Source organism: Aspergillus uvarum (genome assembly GCF_003184745.1).
Source record: "Aspergillus uvarum CBS 121591 unplaced genomic scaffold BO82scaffold_106, whole genome shotgun sequence".
Classification (NCBI taxonomy): Eukaryota; Fungi; Ascomycota; class Eurotiomycetes; order Eurotiales; family Aspergillaceae; genus Aspergillus; species Aspergillus uvarum.
The window spans coordinates 61471-87359 of NW_020291403.1; the positions used below are offsets into that span (position 1 = coordinate 61471).

Below are 25889 nucleotides of genomic sequence, written 5' to 3' on the forward strand. Positions count from 1 at the left end.
AGTTGGTGTGCCATGCGAGGGCCACCGACAGCTTTTAATGCCGCTCGATGGGTCTTCTTGACCCTCGTCCGCTAATTATGTCCCAGAATAGTCCCCTCCTCTCTCATGCTGGTGACATCCCGGTCCTCGGAAGCGCCGTCAACTCTCCTTGGCGCTAAATCCAATTGCTTGATATCTCGATATTTCGATCGACTGTGGCCGTTACCTCTGCGACGTCTCAGACCCTATAGGCACGTCTAGAGACACACGGCGCGGAGTTAGAGGCTGGCGCCATCCGAAATTAATAATTTACAAAACGAGGTGTACAATTTGTGCTCTTTCACCTATCTCTTGGACTTCTCGGTTGTCAACCCCGGATTCTCCTGGCCAGGGAACGACTTTTTTTAAAACAAAACTTCACCCCCTGTCGACTTGTCACAAAGCCTCTTTTTTATCCTCGTGCATGGTGTATGTTCCAAACGTGGTAGCCTGCTTAGTTCACACGCTCATTCTCACTGCATCGTTCCTTCTGTGCTATTGTCTGCATTGTCGTGCGTCCGCATATCTTACCAGGTTCAATTTGATCATTTGCCGGGCTTCAAGAATCTCTAATCGTCCCCCACCTCTTGATCGCCCCATCACTTTTTCTCAGTCTCATACCTTCGTCCACTGCCTTGTTCTGGATTGTTTGTGGTTCTTTCGGCCGGTTTATACATCCTTATTCATCAACACTAGTTCTGTGTTTCTGTTCCGCCAAACACTTAGAGGCGTGCGAAAGCCGTTCTTCTGGGCCAGGCCGACACGCAATCCATACTATATATTGTGTCGCAAAACAAGAGTATCAGCGTCTGTGAGCATGATAATCTGAGTATCGATTACTTCGCTCTCGCGCACTCACCCCCGAGCCTGTTCTGCTCCAGGTCGCCGAACATCGATTTTCAAGGGACTACTGCTGTTTCTCCTCCCTCTTTCGCTACGCTAGAGGAGAACTGGCTGAGCAGAAGGGTAGGAAGCCAAATTCGGAAGGACAAGCTTGACTCACAAGTGTGCTATTCGGAAATGGTCGACTTGTCATGGAATACTGGAATGACAGCAGACTCGAGACCCTCGGCAATGAAACCACCAGCGCCGACCATGATCCCGACGCCGCAAGAATCGACTTCTCGGTTTGAACCCTGTGCATCAACGGCGTCACTTTTTCTTTACGCCCAAGGCTCCGTGATTTCCTGTCTTCACCATGATACCTTGGCACTCGAGAGACGCTTTGAAAATCACCAGGAGGATATCGAGTTCATTTCGGTCGATAATGTCAGTGAGCGTGGTGCTGGGAGACTGGTGCTTAGTTATGATGTCGGCAAAACTGCAATTGTTTGGGATATCTTTACAGGGACTGTGATTGCAAGGTTTGCATCGTTTGAACAACTCAAAGTTGCCACCTGGATGCGAAATGGGAACGTCGCTTTCGGTAGGTATATTACTTCTTATGCGGATTGGGAACAAGACGACTGACACCGTTTCAAGGAAACGAGAAGGGAGATGTTATCATTTTTGAGCCGTCAACCTCGGAGCACATCTCCTGTCGCACCATCTTCGACCCCATAACCGCTCTTGCACCGGCCACAGACTGTCGAACATACGCGATAGGGTAACCTTCAAACCAAGTAGCTGCCCTCATTCAGGGCTGACAGACCTTATTTTAGTTACCAGAATGGCTCTATAATGATCGCTACGCTCCACCCAACGTTCACGATCTTACATACTATGGCCACCTCTCGAGGACCGTCATCCATACTCTCCTTGGCCTGGCATGCCTCCTCCTCCAAGCAGAAATCTGATATGCTAGCGACACTATCGGCAAATGGTGATATGAGAGTGTGGAGCGTTGCGAAGCCACCAGGAAAAGAACCTCCTCGAGTCATCAGGGTATTGAAGCGGTCGGATGGCTCGCCACCATCAGAGCCAAAATGGATGGCTTGGTCAAAGAATGGAAGAATTGTACAATATCTTGACGGGTAGGTGTACCCCATCCGGCCTGCATTTGGCAAACACTCGGTAGCTAATGGCCCGAATTGTAGAGAGACATGGGCCTGGGATGTCAGGACGAAACATGTCACATACGAGCCAGTCCCTACGATCGACAACCCTCGCGGGTTTGCGAACTATGGACCAACAGCGACGCTTTTTACGCTAGGGCCGCAGTTCACTGTTCAGCAGTACGATGTCGAAGCACCAGCGATGGTGGCCAACGTACAACATCTCCCGGCCAGTGTCATGTCCTTGCCCCAAGAGCAAGCGAAGCTACGGACTCTCGAGGATCCACCTACGATAAAAGAGTCTGCAAACGCGTTCAATCCGAGAAGGACTCCATTCGACATGAACGGGATTGAGGTTGTTCGACAACAACGTGCGGAACTGAGCAGTCCAGTCTCTTCTCGAAGCCATGCGAATTCGGTCAGTTCCAAGGCATCTTCGGGGAAATATAGAATGGGCACATTCTCGCCACAGAGCCGATCAGGAGTAACCGGGACGTCATTTTCATTGACATCTGCATCCGGACGAGATACTCCCCAGGCGTCGGGAGCCTCATATGCCTACGCCTCTTCTGTTTCAATGTCTTCAGTCAAAAGCTCTCGTGCTGGAGCCTCGCGTCTTAGGAATGAGGTCCAACTCAGCCCTGCAGATAGACCCAGCGATCTGTTCCCCTTTACGCGCGCACGTTTGAATGATGTCCCCTACGGACATCACCAGCCACTTGATGAATCCCGCCTGACTCCAGACGATCTACGGCAACAGATGTTGAGCGTTGTTTTTGGCTTTGACGGTGACATTGAAGGATTGATTCGAGACGAACGTAGGTTCAGGAGAATTTTTAGTAACACCGTGAGTTAGCTGACATCTCCAATAGTTAGCCATCATCCTCCAGCGAGCCACGATGCCGTTCTGCTAGCTCAATGGCTCGGGGAGTCCGACACTGACAAGATGGTTTCGATGATCAATTCAGGGTCTGCGACAATTACTGACTGGATGCTACTCGCTTTCAGCCAGATGTCCGGAGAGTCCCAATCAAACAAATTCGGGCAAGCCTTCGTTCAGAAGCTTCTGGAGATTGGCGATATTCACACGGCGGCCACTATATTATTAGGACTGGGAGATAGGAACGACGCGATTGAGGTCTACGTTTCTCAAAATTACTATCTGGAAGCAATACTGATGACATGTCTGGCTATGCCCACAGACTGGCAACGCCAGTCATATCTTGTCCGTCGATGGGGTGAACACGTGGTATCTCATTCGCAACAGCAGCTGGCAATTCGTTGTTTTATGTGTACTGGTGTTGAACCATCGGAACCATGGACTTCTCCTGCGGCTCAGCAGGCGGCATCGTTCAGCGAGGTGATCACCCAGAGACCTCAGATGAAGTCACCCGAGCCACCATATGCGAACAACCCTTCCAATCTGATGGTCCCAGGCTCGCAAGCGAGACCTCCAGCTACCAATACCAGACAAGCTCTGAAAGCGCCGGCTCTCAAGCTGATCACATCATTTGACTCACAACCGAACCACAAATACAACTTCCCCGGGTTGAAGTCAGATGATCGAACGCCAACAAATGCTCCCGGGGTCACGCCTATAGCCGAATCGGCCGTGGTGGAATCGGCTCTATCGCCCGGTGGCTTTGGCTCTTACAAGCTCAATAATATCCAGAGCTTGAACAATGCAATGAACGGGCGGACAAACACACCTGCGTTTAACAGGCGCCGCCTTCCATCCATAGGGGAAACGCCGATTGACGTTCATCCACCGACATTCACCTCAGCCGTGTATAACAATAAGCTTGCTATGGACTATGGGTCGGCTTCTGAGAACGAGGAGATTCAAGCACGGGAACAACAAGACGACGAAGACGGCGACGGTCTTGGCTTACTGTCGTCTGCCCGATACGATCCGGAAGAATACAAACCCAGTCCTCAAACTGCTGTTCAGGCAGCGACCGACCAATTCGCGGGGATTAAAGGCCTTCCTTCTCCAGCTGCCGGTGTCTTCGAAGCGTTGAAGGAGCGCTCTGATAGTAGGGCAAGTACCCGAGAACGGAAGCCAGAGGGCTTGCAGCTTCATCTAGGCGGCTCTTCTCAGGCCGACGTACAAGAGCAACCGAATCTGCTGGCGAACTTCAGAAGTCCAGCATCGACATTGAACAGCTTTAGCTCCGCCAGAAGCCCAAGTGTGAGCAGTCGGAGTATTGATCAGTATATCAGTAGTTTGGGTGAAGCGAGCTATCATTCGCATAAGTATCAGACTCCAACTGTGAATACTCCTGGACGCGGGCGAAGAAATACGGACGATGCGGTCAGTCAAGCCTCGAGTCGGAGGTATCGGCCCAGAAACGAATCTCAAGAGACTCGTGGACGACACGAAAAAAGGTACATACAACCTGCCAAGCGTTCGCCATCTTCTCCAGTTCCAATGTCCCCTGAAGAGCTGGCACGGATCAATGCGAACGCCGCGAACAAGCCATCGTCTCGAACACGCAGTGCTAGCAGAGTACGGAAGCCACGCTCTCGTAATTCTTCCGAACGTCGCCAAAATCGTTCAGCAAGTCGCAACACCGCCAGCCGTATAAACACGGAACATTCGCAGCGTGGACGCAGTATGGATCGCCAAGGGTCAAGCATGAGATCTCCTTCATCACCGCTTCCACTCCCCACAATGACCCCAGATGACGCTATGAGACTCGTGACGAGTGATAGGGAGCGTTTGCGGACTCGCCAGCGAAGTGGCAGCCGGCGTCCGGACAAGAATATGAGCATGAAAGGAGACGAAGCAAGACGTCCTAGAGCAGACTCTCGCAGCCATCCTGAGATGGAAGTCACCCTTAATACGGATCAAGACCCTGTTGTCATGTTACAGGACGGGAAGTTTGACGGCATGTACGCTGATGATAGCAGTCAACAGATCAGGGAATTTGTGGCCGAGTTAGCACGCGAGCCGCCTCCGATGGCTAACAAACAAGCCGCTCTCGTAGAGCAGAGGAGGAAGCAACTTGCAGCTGCTGAACTTGAGGCACGTCGGCTGTCACTGGCGCGCAATCCATCTGCGCCGAACATTCCATTTCCGGGAGAATTACAATTCGCCCGCACTGCTCCGGACAGCCCACCATTCTCGGTGTCATCCTCATTTACACCTCATACTCCAGGTCGACACAGGACTACTGCTAGTAAAGGGTCGCCGGAGGGTCCAAGCAGCTCCGAGTCGACCTCATCTAAGTCGAACGTGCCCTATGGCTTGCCAGCGACTCCTCGAGCTATGCGACACCCCAAGTACAATGGTTACGAGGAGGCCGTAGCAGTCCCTCCTATACCCGATAGTACTATACTTCTAAGCGACGCAAGATATCAAGGAGATGCTGAGAGGATTGGCCGTTCGATGTCCGTCCCGGTCCCTGAAAGTCAACCGTCTGGCCTAGTGCCCACTGACTTACCAATGCATCCACGATTCAACCCACGGCTACCTAGAAGCCGCTCGACAAGTCGGTCACGGGGTAAGGGCCATCAGCGAGAGAATAGTGGAAATAGCTATGGCGGTTCGCCTGTCACAGTGAGCATCGAAGAGACCATCGAGAATGGACTTTTGATGCAACAGGCCGAAAACCCTCCCATTTTACCGCAGCTTCAACATTTGAATCCGCCGCCACCTCCACCTCCTCCGATTCCTCCCTTGGCCTCTCCACGCCAGTCTTCGGGCACCATCGATATTGCGTTCGATAACGAGGACTTTGGACGGCTTCTCCCTCGCGCGATGACCGCCGCCCCGGCACTGAGCACTGATGTCCGTCCCGGCGGCTTGGAACGCCGCCGCATGTCCTTTGAGCATCGACGAGGCCGCAGCGTGAATGAAAGCCTGAGCACGAAGATCCGCAACTTGACACGGGTGGGTCATAACAAGGGCAGCGAGCCCTGGGTGTCTGCGGAGATCCACATGCCTTATGAAAGCGTGCAGGTGATGGATGGTCGGCTGTAGAACAACCTATACCACCACCGGCTCCATGCTATGGTTCAATGATCACAGTAGTTGAACTCTTATGACTAACGAATTGATTGTTCTTCTTTTGGTTTGCTTCTTATTCTGTGATTTTCATCTTAATATACACCACAAGCTTCCTCCATCCCATTCCTGGGAATGTATAATTTCTGATGTATCGTTGCCTTTGATAACCAAGATGAATGACCGAAGCGATGTAACCTAATTTACTCAATTTTATCGCTCTTATCCTTTTTCCTTTCCTCTACATGTCTTGATCACTATTCCGTATTCCCGAAAAGTCCTTTTCAGAAATTCAATTGACGGAGTCTCTCTCTGCGGCTTACATTGCTGTGTGATTGTAGTCGCTTCTTTCTGAAAGAGGACGCAATTGGAGAGAGTGTGGGACATCTTGAGAAGAGATGCAATGATCCGGTTGTATACATACAGAAGAAATCTCAGTGACACATGTACCTGGGACGGTAGCCAGGACTCGTAAGGATAAACAGCGCTTGAAGACAATCATGATCTCGGAGCACAGGCCTCTCACACTACCATCTGCTCCATTCACCACTTCTCCTCCCCGAATCCGACCCAGCGTGCCGTTCAGCCTCGAGCATGCGGTCGAAGTCCGCCTGAGCCTTCTCGCGCTCACTGTGGCTCTCGCTCTCGCTCTCATGCTCGGCCCGAGACCAGTCAGCCTGCTGCGGCCTGGACTGCGGTCGCACGGCGTTCATGCGCAGGCGGGCCCACGCACTTCCGCCCGTGGGTCTGCGATGCTCCGCCGCGACAGGACTGGCATCGTCGTGGTCGTGGTCGTCGTCGTCGAAGAAGTCGCCACCCCCGGAGGAGGAGGAGGAGGAGGGCGTCTGCTGATGCTGGTGCTGGTGCTGCCGCCTCGAAGTCCACGTCGTAGAGCGAGGCGTAACTTCACTATAGGAGTTCGTCGTAGAACCGTACTCATCACCACCGCCACTACCACCACCATCACCGCTACTAAACGCGTAATCATCCATCCCGTGGGCCACGGGCGACCCATCATCACCAGCACCAGCACCATAACCCGCAGCACCTCCCGGCTCGCTCACCGGGCCGACGGCAACCGTCGCAAAAGCGGCGGCCGCCTCGCGCCGCCTGCGGGCCTGGTCAGACATATCGGTGGCGGGCGCCGCGCCGCCCAAGTGCACGGCGGCGCGCGAGCGCTCCATGTCGTGGCGGACCGTCTCGAAGCGGGGATCATCGCGCCACATGGCGACCTCGCCGAGGGTCGCCCACGAGGAGGCCCAGAAATCAGCGACGAGGGTCCAGACGGCGACCTTGAACAGCCGCGCGGCGGCCATCGGCCGCCCACCGCCCATGGCGCCGGCGTCGCCCATCATCTGCCAGCCGCGCCGGAACCCCTCCCACGTCAGGACCCGCTTCCCGGCGGAGTTCGCCGTGGCCTGCGGCGCGAAGTAGGTCTCCCAGTCGGCCGAGTAGCGCAGCGCGTAGGCCTGGTGCGCCAGCCCGGCGAGCGCGCCCACGGGTACCCCCAGGCTGCTGCGCCGCGCGCTCTGCGCCATCATCTCCAGCAGGGCGTCCAGCTCCGGCTGCGTCGGCGACCGCCCCGTGTGCCGTCGGATGTTCTCGAGCCGTCGGTAGGTGTTCATCTCCGTCTTGGCGACGTAGTTGGCCCGTCCCCACAGGCCGAGGTACAGCGTGAACGGGTTCGGGTTGCGGATGAGGCTCTCGTCTACCCGCAAGGGCTTGAAGGCGTGCTCGAGGTATTGTTTCGTGGTCGTGCCGCCGGGCAGGCGCAGGAGGCGCGGCGGGCTGAGGCGGTTGGGCGGGGATTGTTGGTGTTGGTGGTCGCTCCCCTCCGGCGGGACCGGGGGGTTGTGGTCGCTCATTTTTTGGGGGTTGATCGGATCTTGGGGGGTCTGTGAGAGGCTTGGGTGAGTTTGAGACTTTGTGTCAATTGGGATATTGCGGATGAAAGGTGAGGGTTTGTGAAGAGAAGTGCGGAGAACGGACGAGGAAGAGGAGAAGCTAACTATAGCTTTGTGGTGAGGTCAGCTAACATAACTTGACTTATGCGCGTTGTGCGGGGCTGCGTTAGTCAGCCTGTGCTTGCTTGTGTTTCTGTACCACCATGATGAAGTTACTTGCCGCATGCTGGAGGGATTATGGTGCGATTGAGGGCTTTATGTATCTACTTGGTGTAATAAGATGCTTTAACCACTTCGTCACTTCGAAGAGTTTACAGCGATGTTGGGCGACAGTTGTTGGTAGAGCGACCATGGAGTTGTTAAAGTGGCCCAGTTTGTATGGAGACCTACGGCCCCTCGGAACTACATCTACACCTTCCAACGTTTGCATGCATGTTATGATCTTTGCAATAGCCGGTGGGACTGTAAGAAGCTAGATTTTGTTATCAATATATAGCTAGGTAGTAATGAGGTTAGTAGTTCATGACCACTGACTGGTAAACTTCAGGCCAGAGCATCATCTACACTGTAGTCCATCGGGCAATAATCCCTTACGACGAATAATTACTTACTCGACTCCTTTCAAGTACGAGGGCCTTGCGTCGCCGCCCAATAGTCGTCCATATTATGAGAGCGTCCATAAGAATTGATCAGGCATGCTTGCTGTTTATTAGCTCGATCCACAATTGCAGGATTGTACGGAGTTTATCTGGTTTGAGACAATCAACCGCGAGCACCATCTAGTAGATAGAAAGATCGATCGATCGTTGTAGAATCGTCTGGTGGCACACTCGGCTCAGTCCGTTCGGAGCGGATCGAGCCTAGGACTTTGTTAATCAGGAGAACAGTTAATTGCTCAATGGATCAAAAAAAATATCGCTAAAAAACACAATACGGAACATGGGTATCTATAAGTAATCCTTGCCAAAAAAAAAAATCATCCAAAAACGCCGTTCAATGCTGCAGCAAGGTGAGACCGATCCAATGGTCAATGACTCCAACCAATGCCGAATGGAATATCTGACTTGTAGGCAACCAAAGGCTTTGGCAGCCTGCCTACGCAGATTATGCACGTTCAAAACCTGATCAAAGACCAGGTAAAGCGGCTGTATGGCACCAAGATGCATGTTCTGACACGCGGTGTCAAGATTCAACAAGGTTGAATTTCAGGAGCTGGGCCGTTCCCACTCCTATTTGAAGGTTGAGTGTCTGGCAGACGTGGTACCCAGATCCAACACGGTGAATCTTAGGGACTTGGCGGCTCTCACTCCTAGCTAAGGAAATCAATGTCGAACGACCGCGCGGTCAATCAACAAACTTTGCGGCCGATATGCTTTATATCAGGCTTACAAGACCAGCAGCTCCTTGGAGATTTTACTGCTGGGTCTTTGAAAGAGTCAACACAACTGCAGTGTGTTGCCTCCGGAGAAGACTAGTATCCAATGGACAGGATCCACAAGGTAGAACCTATGGGTATAGGCTGTAGAAGTATGATGAGAGAGTCGAACCTGCTAATACTGTTCGTAGCTGTATTGAGTCCCTCAGGTCTCAATCCCAGTCAATGGACTGGTAGCATCGGATGCAGTATCAGGAAGTTCAGGCTCTTCCACCTTCTCGGGAACACCCGAAGAGACGGAGACAACCTCCGTAGCAACAGTATCGGGAATGGTGCGTTCGTCATCGGCGATCTTGCCGTTGCGGAAGCTGGACCTGTAATCCGAGGGCGAGACATTCGACCGCTGCTCAGGACGCGTGGACCTAAGCTTAATCCGGCCGCGCTCCAGCGCTCGAAGCAAGGTACCAACTTCCTCCGTCACGATGCTTCTGAGCTTGCTCATGGTATCGTCGGAGACTTCCGAATGAGCGTTCCATCCCAGTTTATCTGATTCCTCAGACGTTAAAGACTTAGCCTCCAGCGATGGACCATCGATAAGCCGCTTCAGGGTGGTCGGCGACATGTTGTTCGGTCGGCGGGGCATCTTCACCGGCTTTTCCTTCGCACTGGACGCTGCTGAAGCGACTTCTTCCTGCTGCCGCTTGGGAGGACGAATATGGAGGGTCAACCCTTCTCCGACTTCGTTGCGGATTTTGTAATAAACCAGCCCCAGAGTTGCTGCTAGCGCCTGATGCGCAGCCTCAGGATACAGACGAACAGCCTCCGCGCGTGTAAGGGTGGACGGATAGTCACTCGAGTCACTCGAGTCACTGTCGGTTGCAGTGGCGTACACGGGCTCCGTCTGGTGCATACGGCCCCAATATTCATACCCTCCAAGCTGGTAGAAGTCGGCCAGTTGAACCAAGCGGTTAACTAAAAACATTGTTAGACGAGTGTGGAGGATTCACCTTCCGTTCAAATCCACTTACTCCTACTTCTTTTCTTGAGACACCAGAACCGCCATACGGTACGAGGAAAGTACTCGGGCCATTGTAATGATCCGTCGTCTTCCACCACGGGGACAGGCGTGATCGGAGCGTGAGTGGTATGGGCCAGCGAGTTGAATCGGACCCGCTCTGAATGCTTCATGCGGGACTCGATGAGAGAAAACCGATTGAAGACGGACGTCAGATGGCGTGACGTCTCATGTTGGAGAGTAATCAAATCGGTACGCAATTGGCTGATCGTAGCGTGCAGCTTGCTGACTTCGACGCGGCATCCACAGACATCGGTCTGCAAATGTTCGACATCCGACTGGATCTGATCCACGTTCTTGGACAAACGGTCGACATCGCTGCGGAGGAAGACGGTCTCGTTACCGGTCTGGCCGATGCTGGATTTGAGCTGCGAGATGCCCGACTTCAACTGGTCGACGTCGGTTTTCAGGGCGACAACGTTGAGATCGATCCGATTCGAGACGGAGCGGTTGGCTTCGAACTCGCGTCGGATATGTTCGTCTTCACGGTTACGCCTGTCCACGTAGCCATCCTTGGTCAAAACACTGGATCGAAGTTCCAATAGGCGAGAATCGAGATAGGTTAAGCGATCGTGGATATGAGACAGGGTGGGGTCGGAGAGTATTGGAGGTGTAGATTCATGTACAAGAGATAACCTCGGGCTCGAGACAGGTATCGACATGCTCGAGGTGCGAGAAAGGCTGCGTTCAAGGGTGGTGGTCATGGCGAGATCAAGGGACGGTCGGGGGCCGACCGTGACAACTGGTTAATGGTAGGCGATGATGTATGGGTTTCGAGGTGCTCTGGGTCTCGTTCCGATCCAAAATTCACAAGAGGTCCATTTTGTTACCTTTGTGGGGTGTTGTGAAGATAAAATTTCACAGTAAATGATGACGAATATGGTGGTGGTGGTAGTGGTGGGTGGGTTTGGAGGGAGATGATGAAAGAAGAAAGGGAGAGAGAGGAAGGAGGAGACTAGGACTGTAGGACTGACTGAGTGTCTGTCTTACAACCCCCCCTTCGTTGGCTGACTCTGCTTCGTTTTTCGTGGCACCCGCCGGTTGATTCTCCCAACCCAGGCTAGCGCCTGACCCCTCGTTCCTTCAACCTCGTCACCAACGCACCAACTTACCACAATCCCTGGATAGGAATTGTTGATGCTAAATAGATCTATCCTGCGTCATTTGCAGTCATACAAAATTACGTCGTCGCATCTAGCAGATCAAAGTGGTGCGTCTCTGGCTGGGACTGAAGATGAAACCGTCCTAATGACCATACACGGTACGGAGGGTGACAATACCGAAAGAACGGGAGGCCAGGAGCTTGGCAGAGCCCTACACTCTCCAGCTGACTGCCTGCTGCCTATCACTGCCAATCACTGGGGAGAGATGATGTTTGCCACGCCGCCTTGGAGGGGGTCTCCGGTTGCAGATTGGTTGCTCAGCCCTGTGCGGCCTCTCGTATCTACCGCTGCTTAGTGCAACCACTGGCCCTACACGCTAGCCATACTGACTTCATACTGTATCATTTCCGTCCTATACTGAGACTGGCTGTTATACTTAGTCAGTAGTAGTTAACCAATCTGACCTATAAAAAGAAGTGGTCACATGACTTATACTTCGCGGAGGATAGATATATCCCTGTAAGAGCTACATAAATTTTACAATGATCGAACCTTCTACTAGATGGTGCTCGCGGTCGATCGTCCCAAATAAGTGACTTCCGTACAATCCTGCAATCGTGGACCAAATTAATAGGCAGCAAGCATGCCCGACCGTTTCCTATAGACGCTCTCATATTATGGACAACTATGGCTAGGTAAATGTATCCCGATCCTTGTCCATGACAATTCCCCAGGTTCCCTGGCACCCTGTCATAGATCTGCATCACCCAAGCGTCGTCGGCTCGAAGAGATCCTTCTTGAGCACTTCCAGGACCTTTTTCTCGTCGAAATTTCCCAGGTCGAAACCGGCAGAGGCCGGTTGATCGACTTCCGACTCCGTCGGGCTCGCGCTATCCTCTTCCACCGGCGCGTGGGTGCGGATATACTCGTCTTCAAGTAAATACTGGGCGTCTGATCCCTGCGCGCGTAGCGCATCGGGCGAGTCTGCTAGTACATAAATGGTAGGGAATTCGAGGACTGTGTGGTCGCGCAGGGCGGCGGTGAGAGTCATGCTGGGGGCGAGGGGGATCAGGACGGGCTGTTTGGTTGCTGTTCGCGGCCGGTGGAGGTAGAAGTATACGTTTCGATGAGGGATGATGGCGTGCGTTTCTTCTTGTTCGGAGGTGGTAGTTGGTGGGTGTGTTTCGTCAGTCGTGATTGGTGCGGCTGTAGATTCTGCAGTGCTGGATTCAGCGGTGGTGGTGGTATCTTGGGGTTGCTGAGCGACATTCTCTGTTGTTGAAGACGACAGTTCCTGTTGCTGTGGCTGGGCTTGATCTTCTCTCTGCTCTTGGTTCTGCGTCTGTGTCTGCTCTTGTTCCTTTTCCTTCTCGCGTTCTTCCCTACTGAGAGGAAACGCTCGATCGTAGGAGATTGCAATCGGAACCGAATCCCTGCAATTCCTCGTGCGCTTCTCCCCGGTCTCCCCTATCCACTCCACCGTCCACACCAAGCAATGCTGTCTGTAAACCATTGTAAAAAGTCAACTATCCATCCATTTACCGCAGCTCCCAGCCACGCAACCAATGTAGGAGAGAAAGCGAAGGGGACGGGACGTACTTAGCAAACCACCTAGACCCATTCTCCTTATTCCGACTCATCCCCCTCGGCGCCCGAATAACCTTCACACCCGCATTTCTCACTTCCCGTAAGAACCCCGATTCCCCTTTCGCAGGGCCAGAACCAGCACCAGCACCAACAGGGCCACCAGGGCCACCAACAAAACCACCCCTCTTCCTCTTCCCCCCAACGCTCCCACCACCACCACCACCAACCTCCCCTCCCTCCCCCTCCAGCCTCTCTCCCGTTCCCGTGCTAGTAAGAGAATCCAACCCCACGACCGCCAAATCCCGCACAAACCCGGCAGCATCCCCGTCGACCCGGATCCCACGGTTCTCGGCGTCGCGCCCGGCGCGCTCGATCGAGCGCTCGATGCCCGTGATGAAGTTGAAGTCGCGGTCGAAGGCCGTCTCCGTGGCCAGCTCGCTGCGCCGCAGGTAGGCCGCGGGGTCGCGCACCCCGCTGCACTGCGACCAGAGCTTGTGGCGGCGCGTGCAGGGCAGCGAGCAGGTGCGGGTGTTGCAGCGCGGGCAGCGGTATTTGGGGGGTTGGAGGTGGCTATCCATATAAAAGCGTGTTGTCAGGTCAGGGTTTTGATCGTTTGGGGACAGATATTGGGTTTGAGAGCGTTGATTGGGTTTAGGGCCCAGGGAATATTGGTCGGCTTACCAGATTGTGCAGAGGTCTGTTAGCAGGGAGTCTTCTTGTGAGGAGGACATTTTGGAGTTTGGGAGGTGGTGTTTATTGATGAGGTTTGGATACAGCGTGCTTTTCGGGTATATATGACGAATTATATAGTGGCTGGTGCAAGGAGAAGTAGATGGGTAAAGTAAGACTAAAGCTTGTGAGAGAATAAGAGTAGCTGGGGTAGAATGAATGCTAAGGTGTTGATCGATGCGCAGAGAGAAAAAAGTTGGATCCTTATCGCCCGGGCTTATCGCCGAGGGCTTGGACTGCCTGAGGCAGGAGCTTCATAGTTCATGGAGCCATCGAACATGGCTTATTGCTCGGTACGACTGCTACACTGCTGGGCTAGCCTCTTGCTGCACTTCTGACAGGTGACTATGATACTGGCAAAAGCTTCTCTGACCGATTGCCCGATCTCGACAACTACGCTCGCAATGATGCGATTAGTGATCCGACTCAGTGATTTCTAATCTCGGCGTTTGCAACTCCCCGATACAAATGACGACATGAGGAGAGTGCGGAGTATGCTTAGGGAGTAGAGTATATCTCCGACTCATATCCAGATTTTGATTTCATTTCTGTTCTCTCAACATATCTTCGACTCAGTCATTGACAACTCCAAAACCAAAACATGGCCGCTGCTAAACCCTTCGCCATCGTCGCCGGCGTCGGCCCTGGAACGGTACCTCGCGCACCCCCCCCCTTCCCCCCCGGGCCCCCTACTCCTATACAAATCATCGCGATGTACAGACTAACAACAACTTAACGTGCAGGGCGCCTCCATTGCCCGCCGCTTTGCCAAAGCCTACTCCGTCGTCGTGCTCGCCCGCAACCCGGCCAACTACGAGTCCGTCGTCGAGGAGATCAACTCCGCCGGCGGCCAAGCCACGGGCTTCAGCGCCGACCTCTCCGACACCCAGAACGTCAAATCCACCTTCGAGCAGATTACCAAGCAGTTCACCGGCTCCCCGCTCGCCGCGGCTGTGTTTAATGTCGGCGGCGGATTCGTGCGCAAGCCGTTCCTCGAACTGACGGCCGAAGAGTTCTCGTCCGGGTTTGAATCGCAGGGGTAAGTGAACCAACCATCTTCCCTCCCAGTCTCCAGTCTCCAAGCTTCGAAATAACCTTTTTTTAAATTTCATGTATGGCTAACATCCACAACAGCAAAGGAGCCTTCAACTTCGCCAAGGAGACCCTCCCCCTGCTCCTCCAAGCCACGAACCTTCAACACCCGCCGACCCTCATCTTCACGGGAGCGACAGCCAGTGTGAAGGGCTCGGCGAACTTTTCCACCTTCGCGGCGGGCAAGTTCGCCCTGCGTGCGCTGGCGCAGTCGCTGGCCCGCGAGTTCGGGCCCAAGGGCGTGCACGTCTCGCATGTGATTGTCGATGGGGTGATTGACATCCCGCGCACGAAGGCATGGACGTTCGAGCATGAGGACGCGAAGTTGGATCCCGAGGCTGTAAGTGGTGATTTCTGTTATAGCTTGACGAATCTGGGCAGCTGATGGCTAACGTTTGACTGTTGGGACAGATCGCCGAGTCATATTGGCACTTACATACTCAGCCACGCACGACTTTTGGGTTTGAGCTGGATCTCCGACCCTATGTTGAGAAGTGGTAGGACTGAGGCTTTGCTTGCAAGCTAGGACGGAAAGTCGCTCGTTTGTCTGGGGAGGTTGACCGGATCAATCAGTGTAGTCTGCATGGGTTGGCCGAGGTGCCTAGTTTCAGTACTTCATTAATGGTACCTAGTATAGTAGGGGACAATGTTTGAAGTCAGCATGTTAATCAATCGAACCAATGTCAAATAAAGCATGTTGTACATACTAGCTCTGAGTCCTTCGAGCAAGCTGCGTAGGCTCTCCATGCCAGGATGTACATCCATGGAGAGACGCTCCGCGCCTGCCTTCGGAGATCTTGTCCGGATGTATACAACATGTCCATCACAATCTCACAATCTCAATCCCCAAGGCCACATAACAACCTCGTCGCCAGGCACCCTGCAGTCAGCAGCTCTATACTTACCCAACACCGTCACTCCTTCATCATCCTTTCTATTCCTTCACATCCACCGCAACCATGCGACTCTCCTTGACCTCCATCCACGCCAGTCTGTCCCTGATAACGACACTAAGCAACGCTCGCTGGACGACAGCATCGCCACCTAAAAACAACACCCCGATCGACCCCCAGCAATGCGACTGCTACCTCATCTCCGGCCCGGACCCGGGCTACTTCACGCATTACAAGCTGTGGGACTTTCGCAACGCCTCGCCGTTCCAACCACACTCCTCCCCCCCGAAGCCGTTCAACAACACCGACAACCTCTACGAAACGCACAACCTCCTCACACAAACCCCCTTCAGCAAAGATTGGCACGTGCAAACCTGGCACCGCGCCGCCGACCCGCTCCTCTCGCCGATCTCCATGACGAACTCCGAATCCAACGTCTTCCTCATGCACGCCCGACCCCCGCCGCAAGACATCCCTGCCTCCCACAACAAATCCACCAGCAAAAGCTTCCTCGTCCTCCGCACCACACGCTTCAGCAACCACGCCTCGACCGCGGAGATCGAATCGCAATTCGGCCTAATCGACCACTGCTCGCTCCGACTGCACATGCGCCTAATGTCGCGGGCCACCGCACACCACCACCCATTCTCCGCCCCAGAAACCCCAACCCCCAACCCCAACCCCAGACCGAAAAACCAACCGAACTTCGCCTACCCGCCACCCGCCACCCCTCTCCCCTCAATCCCGCCGGGCAACATCGTCCCCAGCGGCACCTGCGCGGGGATCTTCACGTACCGGTCAGCGGTGTGCGAGTCGGACATCGAGATCCTGACGGCGGACAGCCCGTACACGATTCACTACGCCAACCAACCGGACTACGACGCGGAGCACGACCAGATCATCCCGGGGGCCAGCGCGGTGGTCAACCTGACGCGGCCGTGGACGGAGTGGACGACGCACCGGCTGGACTGGCTGCGGACGGAGTCGCGGTGGTACGCGGATGGCCAGCTCCAAACCGCCAAGCGGTACCGCGTGCCGGACCGGCTCAGCATCATCGTCGTCAACCTGTGGAGTAACGGCGGCGAGTGGACGGGAGACCTGCGTGTCGGCGAGTCGGTCTACCTCGGCATCGAGTGGATGGAGCTGGTCTATAATCTCTCGTCTTCTGCTGCGGTGGCTGCGGCTGCTGCTGTCGATGTCTCTGCTTCTGCTTCCTCGGAGTCAGTGGCGTCTTGGTCGTCTTGGGGACTGGGGAAGGGAAGTGACGGGGGTGGCAGGAAGGGGGATGAGATTCCCGGCTGGCGGAGTAAAAAGCATCATCATCATCATTATCGACCAAATCTGAATCTCGCGGCCATGGGCCAGGTTCAGTCGCGTGTGGAGGAACCACGTTATCATCAAGGGGATGGTCGTGAGACGAGAACCCCATCGTCAGTGGGTCCCTCGACTCACTGTCGGAGACCTTGTTGGGTAGATCAATGAAAGCATAGCTGGGCACTCTGTTATAGCTGTATAGCCTTATTTGTACCGAGACATGAAGAACATGCTTTACTGTATACCTTGCTCTGAAAGAGAAACTGTAGACTGAGATAGTGTCATTGTAGAGGTGGTCGCCCGAGGTAATAAGAGCGACGCAACTTCGAAGATACACATTCCTCGAGACGGGGAACCGAGCCCTTCTATTTACATCAAGCATCTCCATCTCTTTCCATGCTCTCCATACTCAAAAACAAACGCATGTCAGGAGCTCAGGCTTCAACTGACGGGGTATCCGTACAAAACACAAACAGTCAACAAACGCTAACAACTCGCTTCACAAACATGACTCCAGCCCAATGCAACCAAGACCTCATAACATGAGGAACACTAATCATACATGCTTGCTCATTCCTACCCACACTTTTCATCTGATTTTCTTTTCTTTTTCTTTGTTTTTGTTGTGTCTTTTTTTTGTGTGTGTGTGTTTGTTTCCCTCCTCCCCCTCTTCCCCTCCCCCAAGGTGCCGCCATCCCCGCCCCAAGTGGCCGGTCGAAGTGCTGACCGCGACCACTCACAGCATGACCCCCCGGCCCTGGACGGGATTGAAGTCCCCGTCCAGGCCTCCATTCATCAACTCCCCCACTATCTTCTGTCGCAGTAGTGGGGAGTCTGGAGCCCCATAGGATTGGGGCTCCAGGTTGATGGCGACGGCTTTCGCCGTCGACAGGAGGAAGACACCACAGTCGGACCCGTTGTCTTGCCGGGGAGACAGGGACGGCAGCACCTTCCACTCCGCCTCCACAAATCCCTCCCCCAGTTCCCCCCCCAGCCATGTTTTAATGAGATTAACATGGCGCTTGTTGAGCCCTCCAAGGGAATCGAAATGTTCGATGGTGCGATCGCACGGCTTGACCACGATGAGTGTCCAGTGAGATTTGTCATGGATGGGCACAAACACCGTGTCGACGTTGAGGAGGGCCTCGCCTCCAATCTTGGCCCGTGTCGCCCACCTGCGGACAGACTCGTATCCCTTGTCTCGCAAATTGGAAAAGAAAAAAGAATTGAATGCGTGGTATCGCGGCTTGTCATGTCGCCCAGAGTTGTTGTTGGTTCTTCGCAAGTAGTCGATAATTAATGCCATGTACGCGTTGATCACTTCGTCGTTCAGCCACTCCAACGGCGTATAGCAGGTTGCCAGATCTCGTGTCGTCAATGTCTCTCCCGAAAGTGTAGTGGCGACCTTCCTTGACGGCGGCCCAGCCATGGTGTCTTCAAGACGTTTAATCCACTTAGCGCTTAGGGGTCGCACTGCGGGCCGCTCGAGGAGGATTCTTGCGGGTGGGCGTTGCTGGCTCTGCCCGCTTCTTTTTCCCTCTTTTTCCTCGTTTTTTGCCACGGTCGCTCTCCAGCTTTTGGCAAGAAGAGACTCAGTCCTGCCAACCGGGATAGGGGAAGGGGTAGGATAGAACATGCTTACCGCAGAAAGCGCACGACCCATGGGGTGTTGCTCTGCCTCCTGTGTAGAGGGATCCTGCGAGAGCGTGTTGCTTTCCTGTGCAATATCAGATGTACCTTCATGGCTGATCACATCATCCGCAGTCGTCTGATTGGTATTCATATGTTCGATATTCGTGTCTTCAGTTCTCATGTACTCATTATTCAACATATCGCGGGACGTAACTTCAGTGCTCATCAAATCGTGGGACGTAGTATCAGGAGCCATAGGAGCGATGTTCTCCTTCTGCTCTTCGTCGGTAATAGCTTTAACATCGGTGTCTTCGCTGGAAAGGATATTTCTCGCGTGTACATCAAGAAGATGACGGAGATGTCCAATTGGTGCCCTTGGCGGTGGCGGTGACGGTGTCCATGGGGCTGGCGGCGCGTTTCGAGGTGTTATAATACGCTCGCCAGTCACAGGCGAATGTGGGAAGTGGACCCTGCGGGAGGGCTTCGACTTTGGCGTATGCTTTTCATGACTGGCATCGGAAAAGCTGATGGTAGTCGCATTGACCACAGAAGACTTCGAAGATGAGGCCACAGCGTTACTGCTGGTCTTCAAAATACTCTTTGTTTTCACCTCTTTAGACTGCGTGGTCTGGGGTCTTTCGCTAGCAGTCTCCTTCACCTCGATCGAAGGAATAGGAACGAGTGGAAGACGATGTGCTGTTCTCATGTAGTTGATGTGCTTGAGTCGCGTGGGATCTCCTGCAAGATAGGCTTTCTTTGCCTCTGCGACTGCGTGACTGTTTAAGAGAGGAGCTGGAAACATTTTACGCACAAATGAGCCGCGGAGGCGAATGTGAGAAGAGGCCACCGGAGCCCGGGTCTCGGGTCTCTTTGAAGGGTAGATCGGGTCTTCGGATTCGGGTGCGGCACGTTTCAGTGACTTGGGCTTGATGGCCGAATCGGGGCCGAATGCTTTCGAGGACTTGGAAGGACTAGACTCGGCATCGGAACCAAAATCAATCTTGACAACTTCGAAAATACCATCCGCTGGCGATGGCTTTTCAACTGGATGGGGCGGCTCGAGAGTGGCACCCATCACATCATCTTGAACAACAACAACAGAAGCCGCGTCAAGCGACGGCATTTCAACTGGATGGGGCGGCTCGAGAGTGGCATCCATCACATCATCATCAACAACAACAACAGAAGCCGCGTCAAGCAACGGCATATCAGAAACGGCAGGCGCTCCTCTTCGGTGATCTTCAGCACCATGCTCAGCATTGGTGTCTCTGTGAAGTACTTGCTGAATGCGACGTTTGAATGTTCCAACGACATTCACAGCTCGTCGGGCGGTTATAGTAGCGCGCTCGCTCATAACATTGCCAACGACACGCACAGCTCTAGCGGTATTGGTAGCACGCCGGGCCATATTGTTACCAACGGCACGCGTCAAGCGCACCGTCAAACCAGCCCAGCTTGGAGCAGGGTCAGGGGCTTGCTCCGGGACATAATTATCAGTGACATTGGCGAACCGTGTCGCTGCTGGGGTGAACTCCGGCCAACTGCCGGGTGGACAGACTAGGGGAGTAGTAGGAATACGCGGAGCAAAGTCACGCGGAGGATGCTCGGTACGTGCCGTATCTGAGACCAAAGTATGTATGTCCGTTGCCTCTTTCTGCTTCAGAGGTGGGCATGACTTGGCAATTGTTAGATCGTACGGAGTATTCTGAGATTGTTGCGGGCGATTAGGACACTCGTCATCTTCGTCAAAGATCTCTAGTGTTCTCTTGCGAGACGCGGTACTGGAGGAATCCTGCCTTTTGCCGGCCAAAATGCCAGCCCCAAACTTCTTAAACTTTTCGTCTTTCGTACCAGACAAAGGCTGAAGCTTGATTCTCGGCGGACTGTGATGAGATGTACCATCCGAATTGCTATGTTCAGTTGGTTTGATTGAACGTGAAGCAAATGCATTCTCCGAAGGTCTCGTTGTTCGTGGGAAAAAGTTCCAGTTGTTCTCGCTCCGACTTTCAACATTACCCGACTTGTCAAATCGAAGAGGGCGTGAGCAAGAGCGTGGACGATCAGTATCAGAGAGACTAGCATTGCTAGACAGATCAAAGCGGGTGGAGGATTGTCCATGGCCGCCAAAGGCATTCGGACGCGAGAGAAGCGGATGTATAACACGATCAGTGTTCAAGAGACTAGTATTTTTAACCATGTCAAAGTGCGAAGATGATTGTCCATTGCTGCCGTATGCGCTAGGACGCGAAGGTGCATTCATGCCACGATGGGTATCAAAAGGTCTAGCATTGCTAGCCATATCAAAGTGAGAAGATGGCTGTCCATTGCTACCGTATGTGCTAGGACGCGAAGAGGGTGGATTCATGACACGATCGATATGAGCAGAAGGGCCGAACCCATTGGACGCATCGCGGGGAGGACTTCTGCTGGGAGGACTGAGCCGAACCTTCTCGCGCTGATAGAGACGGTAAGATTAGTCCTGAAATTATCCTTGGAGCGAGTCAGCTTACCTCTTGCTGCCACAGCTCGGCGAAAGCATCGACGGATTCCGACATGATCAATGTCAGTGTTGAGGAGTATGGTGTGGTGTAAGCGGAGTGATATGATTGTGAGTGATGTAAGTTTGGTGATCGGAGCAGTGATGTAAGTTCGGTGATAAAAGCAGCGATGTGAGTTTGGTGATAAAAGCAGTGATAGTAGATGTAGTGATGTGAGATGATGTGTTGTGTTGTGTCAAGAGGAAGTGAGGAGAAACGAAGAGAGGTGGGTGGGAGGGAGGGAGGAGGAAGAGAAACAGAAACAAAAAAAGGGAAGGCGCAATCACAACACAATCATCGTCATGGCAGGAGCACTGTTGCCGAGATATTCACTAGATTCTGAGGTCGCGGCGCGAGTGAATTGGTGTTACATTGGAAGACGTGGGGCCAGGTGAATGTGGTAGGCGCAAGTAGGGCAGGTAGAGTGAGGACTGAGGAGTGAATACCCGCGATATGAAGTTATTGGAGCGACAGTGCTAGCTAGCTAATAATTATGCTCAACCCCAGAGAGGCTTAGCGTCGGAGCTTGACCCTCCCTCCGGGGAAAAGAAATCACGTGAAACTGTACCGAACTCGACCCGTACATAGTATACTCGAATCCTGGTGGTCGAAACGGCCGCGGTCACATAATGACGGGCTACAAGCGGTGATAACTACAACCATACAAGAATTCCATTCATGAGGAGAAAAAGAAGAGGAAGGCCCTGCGGGCCTTCGCTCTGGGCTATGTACATATATAGGGCCACGGGTGCCTGAGACGCCCATGGCTGGTCACATGACAGGCCGTCAAGGAGCCTGTCACATAAACTACATTGCTCACCTAATTCCTCGAGTATCCTTACTGATATAAAGACATTGTAGTCTAGTTATACTCATATATATTCAATTCCAAAGGCCCAATCACATGAATTTAGCGTGCTTCGCATGCCTTGGCCGAGGGCGCATCGCGAATCACCCGATGGCCAGGACCTCGTACGGAACAATATCTTGAAATCTTGTGGACGAACTAGCTAAGATACTTTATCAATATGTGAAGCTAGCAGAGCTCAAATAAAGGAAAAGAGAAACATAAACTTGTATATACAGTAACAAAAATGTCAGCTATGTTACATCGCGGAAGGGTATAATCCGACGTGCTGGACTGAACCAGGAGACACTGTCCAAACGGGACTACACCCGTGATCATCATGCTAATAGGCCGCGAGGCCAATTTGCGAGAACAAGAGAGGAGCTCCCTCCATAACTATCCAAGCAATTCCTTTTGATCCAGAAAATGTCAGCACTTAGCCAAAGCGACGTCGCGGATGCAATAATTCAAGGGAACCTGGCAGGACTTACCAGAATACACCACCAGCTTTGTGACTACCTCTACATCATAGCGTACGCGCGGGGGTTTGATTTGTGCGAAGAGTTCTTCTTGATCGGCCTCGATTCCAGCATCAAAATCGGGAAAGGGGACCGTGGATGAGTCCGCTTTGCTAGAATTGTCAAGAGACGTCGCAAGACCTGGAGCTCCCGTGCCCATCATGTGCTCATAATCATTGAGCTTGGATGGTCGTCTGGAGAGCTTCGGCGGCTGAGCCTCTCTGGCAGAGGAACCAGCCTGACCAACCTCCGTGGCAGGGGCAGTCCTATGGCCATTAGAGAGACTCTCCCGTCTGCGCTTCTCACGATATGCCAATGTTTCATAAGCATCGGCCTCTGATTGAGGACCAACGGATATTGCCCGTCGTCTCGGATGGCGTATCGTGGTGAGGAACGATGGGATCTCGGATAAATTTGGGAGAACTTCATGATCCTTTAGATGCGCTGGAACACGGGAGTATTGTCTATCAAGTTCACCGGTTAGCTCTTTGTGTGGAATGGTAGTCCGTTTGCAATGTAGTTCGGCTTTTCCGATCCAAAGGAGAAATCAACTTACGAAGCATTGGTGAAGAACCTTCGAGGAAGGATCAGTCCTAGCTTTTCAAGACCCCGGAAAATAGGTGGGAGAATCCGAAGCATGAAGGGTTTTGTCACTGCCCGCCAAACGAAGAGTAATAGGATTCCCAGGACCAGCCGAAGAGCAGTCTTGGTCGTCTCCACCAATTCAAATCTGGGCGCAGGGCCTGCTGCCAATTCATACCACCCCATTTTCGAGCGTGCCAAGTGCCAGTAAGCGATTTGAGCACCGAGTGTCACTCCCGCAAAAGCCACGCTATCATCGAAGCATGGACAGTCATCCGCAGGCTCTGGGTGCACGCGAACCAGGGCTAAGATCAGCAGAATGACTAGTGTGATGCCTTTCCCTGTAGCAGCAAGGATATAATCGTCGATGGTTGGCCCATATGTGTACTGCAAATAGGCAAGGAACCCGCCTAACAGGCAGCCCGTGATAACGTCGCAGAATCCGTGCATCCCACAGTACAGGCGACCCAGAACAATGGAGCTGACATAGACGTATGTTAAAGCCTGAAGTGCCAAGTTCATGCTAGGACTAAGAGTACAGTCCGGAGAATTGAGGAGGGAGAGAACATAGACTGCGACCGAAACAGCATTCGTAGAGTGGGTGGAAGGAAATCCATACTCCAGCGCTGCAGAACCGGACATCGTTATGCGCTGGAGGGGTGGAGATAAAGGCCGAGGTAGGCACAGGAGGTCCTTGATGAAGCCACTAAAGAAGACGCCGGAGGCCAATAGATGCACCATCCTAGACGAGAGCCAGACATGTTAGCGATTTGCATCCACCACACGCAGAGCCCCCCGGCGCCGAAATAGTTGGTTGTATCCAATCGAGAGCACGTACCCACGTCCCAAGCTTGCATAACCGCACCAGAATAGAATTGGGAGGAAAACCATGAAAAAGGTGTGTGTTCCTAGGTTGGCCGTGAACGCGAAGTATGAATCCAGGGTCGGAGTTCGAATTTTCTCCTGGCACCAGGCGAGATATGGTGTTTCGAATCGAATCAATGGAAGCAATTTCTGTCGTGGCCAGTAACGCCAAAGAGGAAGCTGGTTGTGATCTATTCCAAAGGACAGGTCAAGCCACTGTTAGTGTTGGACAAGGAGACTGACTTCCGATAGGACAAGTACAAACATACAATGATTGAGACTTCTCAGGCCAGCGTCGGGCTGGCCATTTTTGCTGTGAGCCATTTGCGATGACTATTGCCCAAGCAGGCAAGCGTGTAGAGCTATCAAAATGATGAATTGATCGCGATTCCCTCCATGTGGTTTTTTGTTCCGTTTCCTGGCGGACAGATTCCCTTAGGTTCACCGACCGCCTTGGGTGGACATCAATGCTTCCGAGAGATTCGAATAAGACAAAATATGGAGATAGCGCCTGAGTAGTCGGGGCGAGAAGAGAGGGGAGGCCGGTAAGACACAATGTCAACGTCGATGAAGGAGAGAAATCAGAGCTAGCCTGGAGGTATTACTACTTAGGTAGTCTAGATTACGGACAGTCAGTCACTTATCAGAATTGTGTTGGCGGGTTTTGGCGGTCAATGCGCCCGCCGCCAGTTCGAACAGGAAGAGCCCCAAAGGGCCTTCGACCGCGGTTGAGGGAACCTGGAAAGGGACGTGCTTCAGGGTCACGTGTCAGACTGTTTTACTTGCATAATCAACCTTTCAAGTCCCCATAAATACTTGATGGTCAATTGGATACTGTTACTCCGTACAAGTATAGACATTTACTCATCATGTTTGAAACCCCATATCAAAGTCGGGTCGTGCCTAGAGCCCGTGGAGGGCCAAGATATCCATGATATAAATATATATCATGCGTGAGAAGACTTCTTGAGAAACTCCGTTCCCATCACAGAAAGTATGGCTTATCTGGGGAGCACGGGGCAAAATTCAAGGCTTCAAGTGAGAAAAAGTAGTCGGACAAAATTACGTCAGAAGATGATTCCACTCCTAGTCTTGGCTAGAAACTGTCACAACGGTTAGTCTACGGTTTGAGGCAATTACGCAAGGAACCGCAGTTGACAGACGCCATCCCATCTAATCAACCAACAGATCGGAGTCAGCCCTGGCACTAGGAACCATTACCCCGATTTAAGGATCGGAGGTGCTTTGAAGGACAAAGGAGGAGTTGGCAAGAACCAGAGTAGGTACTGTACAGTACAGTCCGGCCTGTCCTGTACCGGACCACATGGGGGAGGACACAGCTTGGATGGGATGGAGCCTTGGTTCTAGCCCAGTCAGAGTCCACCAATTCAAGGAATTGAATGAGATGTGACGAATCTGCTAAAAATAAACTTGAAGATGGAGCACGATGTCAAGAAAAAAAGCTCACAGGAGACAAGACATGAGCTGAAACTGCCCTGGACTTCCACAAAAGAAGGGAACTAATTGACAGCGGAGATGGTGCGTCATTTGTCCCGCGGCGTTGCCATGGCAGCTCACCGGCCGGTAAACATCGGTCTGGCGGTTTCATGTCAGCCGCAATGGGGCCTCGTCGCAGCACCAGCACCGGCACCAGCACCAGCAACAGGAGCTGCCCGCCCCATCAATGGCTCTTCGGCCATCGGTCCCCGTATTAGAGGACTCGATCTCGAAGACTGACCTCCCTTCCTCCCCTTCTGAACTTCTTCGTGCTGGTTTCGCGTATTGTCTTTCACGTTCTCCTTCCCAACCCCCCCCC

At 53.1% G+C, this 25889-nt stretch overlaps 9 protein-coding genes across 9 annotated transcripts; 4 read left to right on the plus strand and 5 right to left on the minus strand.

Moving 5' to 3' along the window:
• Positions 1-111: 111 nt before the first annotated feature.
• BO82DRAFT_14345 (uncharacterized protein) lies at positions 112-1116 on the plus strand. Its single transcript, XM_025630093.1, has 2 exons — positions 112-829; positions 900-1116. Exons 1-2 carry the CDS (start codon positions 443-445, stop codon positions 1014-1016), a joined length of 504 nt encoding a protein of 167 aa, XP_025485945.1. The 5' UTR covers positions 112-442; the 3' UTR covers positions 1017-1116.
• BO82DRAFT_14328 (WD domain, G-beta repeat protein) lies at positions 944-6259 on the plus strand. The gene is made up of 5 exons (XM_025630091.1): positions 944-1444; positions 1501-1624; positions 1680-1991; positions 2055-2830; positions 2885-6259. The coding sequence occupies exons 1-5, from the start codon at positions 1039-1041 to the stop codon at positions 5995-5997; spliced, it is 4731 nt and encodes a 1576-aa protein (XP_025485946.1). The 5' UTR covers positions 944-1038; the 3' UTR covers positions 5998-6259.
• BO82DRAFT_359804 (putative endo-1,3(4)-beta-glucanase) lies at positions 6151-7990 on the minus strand. The gene has a single exon (XM_025636657.1). It carries the CDS (start codon positions 7884-7886, stop codon positions 6549-6551), a length of 1338 nt encoding a protein of 445 aa, XP_025485947.1. The 5' UTR covers positions 7887-7990; the 3' UTR covers positions 6151-6548.
• A 1515-nt stretch (positions 7991-9505) lies between these two features.
• On the minus strand, positions 9506-11079 carry BO82DRAFT_297988 (uncharacterized protein; the record flags this gene model as incomplete). Its single annotated transcript, XM_025631970.1, has 2 exons — positions 9506-10272; positions 10329-11079. The coding sequence occupies 2 exons, from the start codon at positions 11077-11079 to the stop codon at positions 9506-9508; spliced, it is 1518 nt and encodes a 505-aa protein (XP_025485948.1).
• A 1030-nt stretch (positions 11080-12109) lies between these two features.
• Positions 12110-14094, minus strand: BO82DRAFT_437203 (zinc finger HIT domain-containing protein). The gene is made up of 3 exons (XM_025641174.1): positions 13747-14094; positions 13078-13635; positions 12110-12980 (listed from the first exon to the last, which is right to left on the minus strand). The coding sequence occupies exons 1-3, from the start codon at positions 13794-13796 to the stop codon at positions 12242-12244; spliced, it is 1347 nt and encodes a 448-aa protein (XP_025485949.1). The 5' UTR covers positions 13797-14094; the 3' UTR covers positions 12110-12241.
• Positions 14095-14359: 265 nt separating this feature from the next.
• On the plus strand, positions 14360-15750 carry BO82DRAFT_359806 (oxidoreductase, short chain dehydrogenase/reductase family). The gene is made up of 3 exons (XM_025636658.1): positions 14360-14446; positions 14538-14833; positions 14929-15750. The coding sequence occupies exons 1-3, from the start codon at positions 14396-14398 to the stop codon at positions 15269-15271; spliced, it is 690 nt and encodes a 229-aa protein (XP_025485950.1). The 5' UTR covers positions 14360-14395; the 3' UTR covers positions 15272-15750.
• Positions 15751-15842: 92 nt separating this feature from the next.
• On the plus strand, positions 15843-16949 carry BO82DRAFT_254002 (glycoside hydrolase family 16 protein; the record flags this gene model as incomplete). The annotated part of the gene is made up of 1 exon (XM_025630896.1): positions 15843-16949. A coding segment is annotated over one exon (1107 nt), but the record flags the coding sequence as incomplete, so codon positions are not given.
• An 866-nt stretch (positions 16950-17815) lies between these two features.
• BO82DRAFT_359807 (SUMO protease ULP1) lies at positions 17816-19456 on the minus strand. The gene has a single exon (XM_025636659.1). It carries the CDS (start codon positions 19429-19431, stop codon positions 17830-17832), a length of 1602 nt encoding a protein of 533 aa, XP_025485952.1. The 5' UTR covers positions 19432-19456; the 3' UTR covers positions 17816-17829.
• Positions 19457-22176: 2720 nt separating this feature from the next.
• On the minus strand, positions 22177-24720 carry BO82DRAFT_323508 (PAP2 domain protein). Its single transcript, XM_025632798.1, has 5 exons — positions 24343-24720; positions 24048-24264; positions 23184-23951; positions 22601-23091; positions 22177-22520 (listed from the first exon to the last, which is right to left on the minus strand). Exons 1-5 carry the CDS (start codon positions 24395-24397, stop codon positions 22453-22455), a joined length of 1599 nt encoding a protein of 532 aa, XP_025485953.1. The 5' UTR covers positions 24398-24720; the 3' UTR covers positions 22177-22452.
• Positions 24721-25889: the final 1169 nt, after the last annotated feature.

Excerpts from the sequence above, each read along its gene's own strand:
- BO82DRAFT_14345 (XM_025630093.1), top strand. The coding sequence starts at position 443 with ATGGTGTATGTTCCAAACGTGGTAGCCTGCTTAGTTCACACGCTCATT. Across the intron at positions 830-899 it reads AAACAAGAGTATCAGCGTCT|GTCGCCGAACATCGATTTTC; the intron begins GTGAGCATGATA and ends GTTCTGCTCCAG.
- BO82DRAFT_14328 (XM_025630091.1), top strand. The coding sequence starts at position 1,039 with ATGGTCGACTTGTCATGGAATACTGGAATGACAGCAGACTCGAGACCC. Across the intron at positions 1,445-1,500 it reads AAATGGGAACGTCGCTTTCG|GAAACGAGAAGGGAGATGTT; the intron begins GTAGGTATATTA and ends CACCGTTTCAAG. Across the intron at positions 1,625-1,679 it reads TGTCGAACATACGCGATAGG|TTACCAGAATGGCTCTATAA; the intron begins GTAACCTTCAAA and ends ACCTTATTTTAG.
- BO82DRAFT_359804 (XM_025636657.1), bottom strand. The coding sequence starts at position 7,886 with ATGAGCGACCACAACCCCCCGGTCCCGCCGGAGGGGAGCGACCACCAA.
- BO82DRAFT_437203 (XM_025641174.1), bottom strand. The coding sequence starts at position 13,796 with ATGTCCTCCTCACAAGAAGACTCCCTGCTAACAGACCTCTGCACAATC. Across the intron at positions 13,636-13,746 it reads ACAGACCTCTGCACAATCTG|CCACCTCCAACCCCCCAAAT; the intron begins GTAAGCCGACCA and ends TTATATGGATAG. Across the intron at positions 12,981-13,077 it reads GGGTCTAGGTGGTTTGCTAA|ACAGCATTGCTTGGTGTGGA; the intron begins GTACGTCCCGTC and ends AATGGTTTACAG.
- BO82DRAFT_359806 (XM_025636658.1), top strand. The coding sequence starts at position 14,396 with ATGGCCGCTGCTAAACCCTTCGCCATCGTCGCCGGCGTCGGCCCTGGA. Across the intron at positions 14,447-14,537 it reads CCGGCGTCGGCCCTGGAACG|GGCGCCTCCATTGCCCGCCG; the intron begins GTACCTCGCGCA and ends CTTAACGTGCAG. Across the intron at positions 14,834-14,928 it reads TCCGGGTTTGAATCGCAGGG|CAAAGGAGCCTTCAACTTCG; the intron begins GTAAGTGAACCA and ends CATCCACAACAG.
- BO82DRAFT_359807 (XM_025636659.1), bottom strand. The coding sequence starts at position 19,431 with ATGAGAACAGCACATCGTCTTCCACTCGTTCCTATTCCTTCGATCGAG.
- BO82DRAFT_323508 (XM_025632798.1), bottom strand. The coding sequence starts at position 24,397 with ATGGCTCACAGCAAAAATGGCCAGCCCGACGCTGGCCTGAGAAGTCTC. Across the intron at positions 24,265-24,342 it reads CCTGAGAAGTCTCAATCATT|ATCACAACCAGCTTCCTCTT; the intron begins GTATGTTTGTAC and ends CCTTTGGAATAG. Across the intron at positions 23,952-24,047 it reads TATGCAAGCTTGGGACGTGG|GATGGTGCATCTATTGGCCT; the intron begins GTACGTGCTCTC and ends GCTCTCGTCTAG.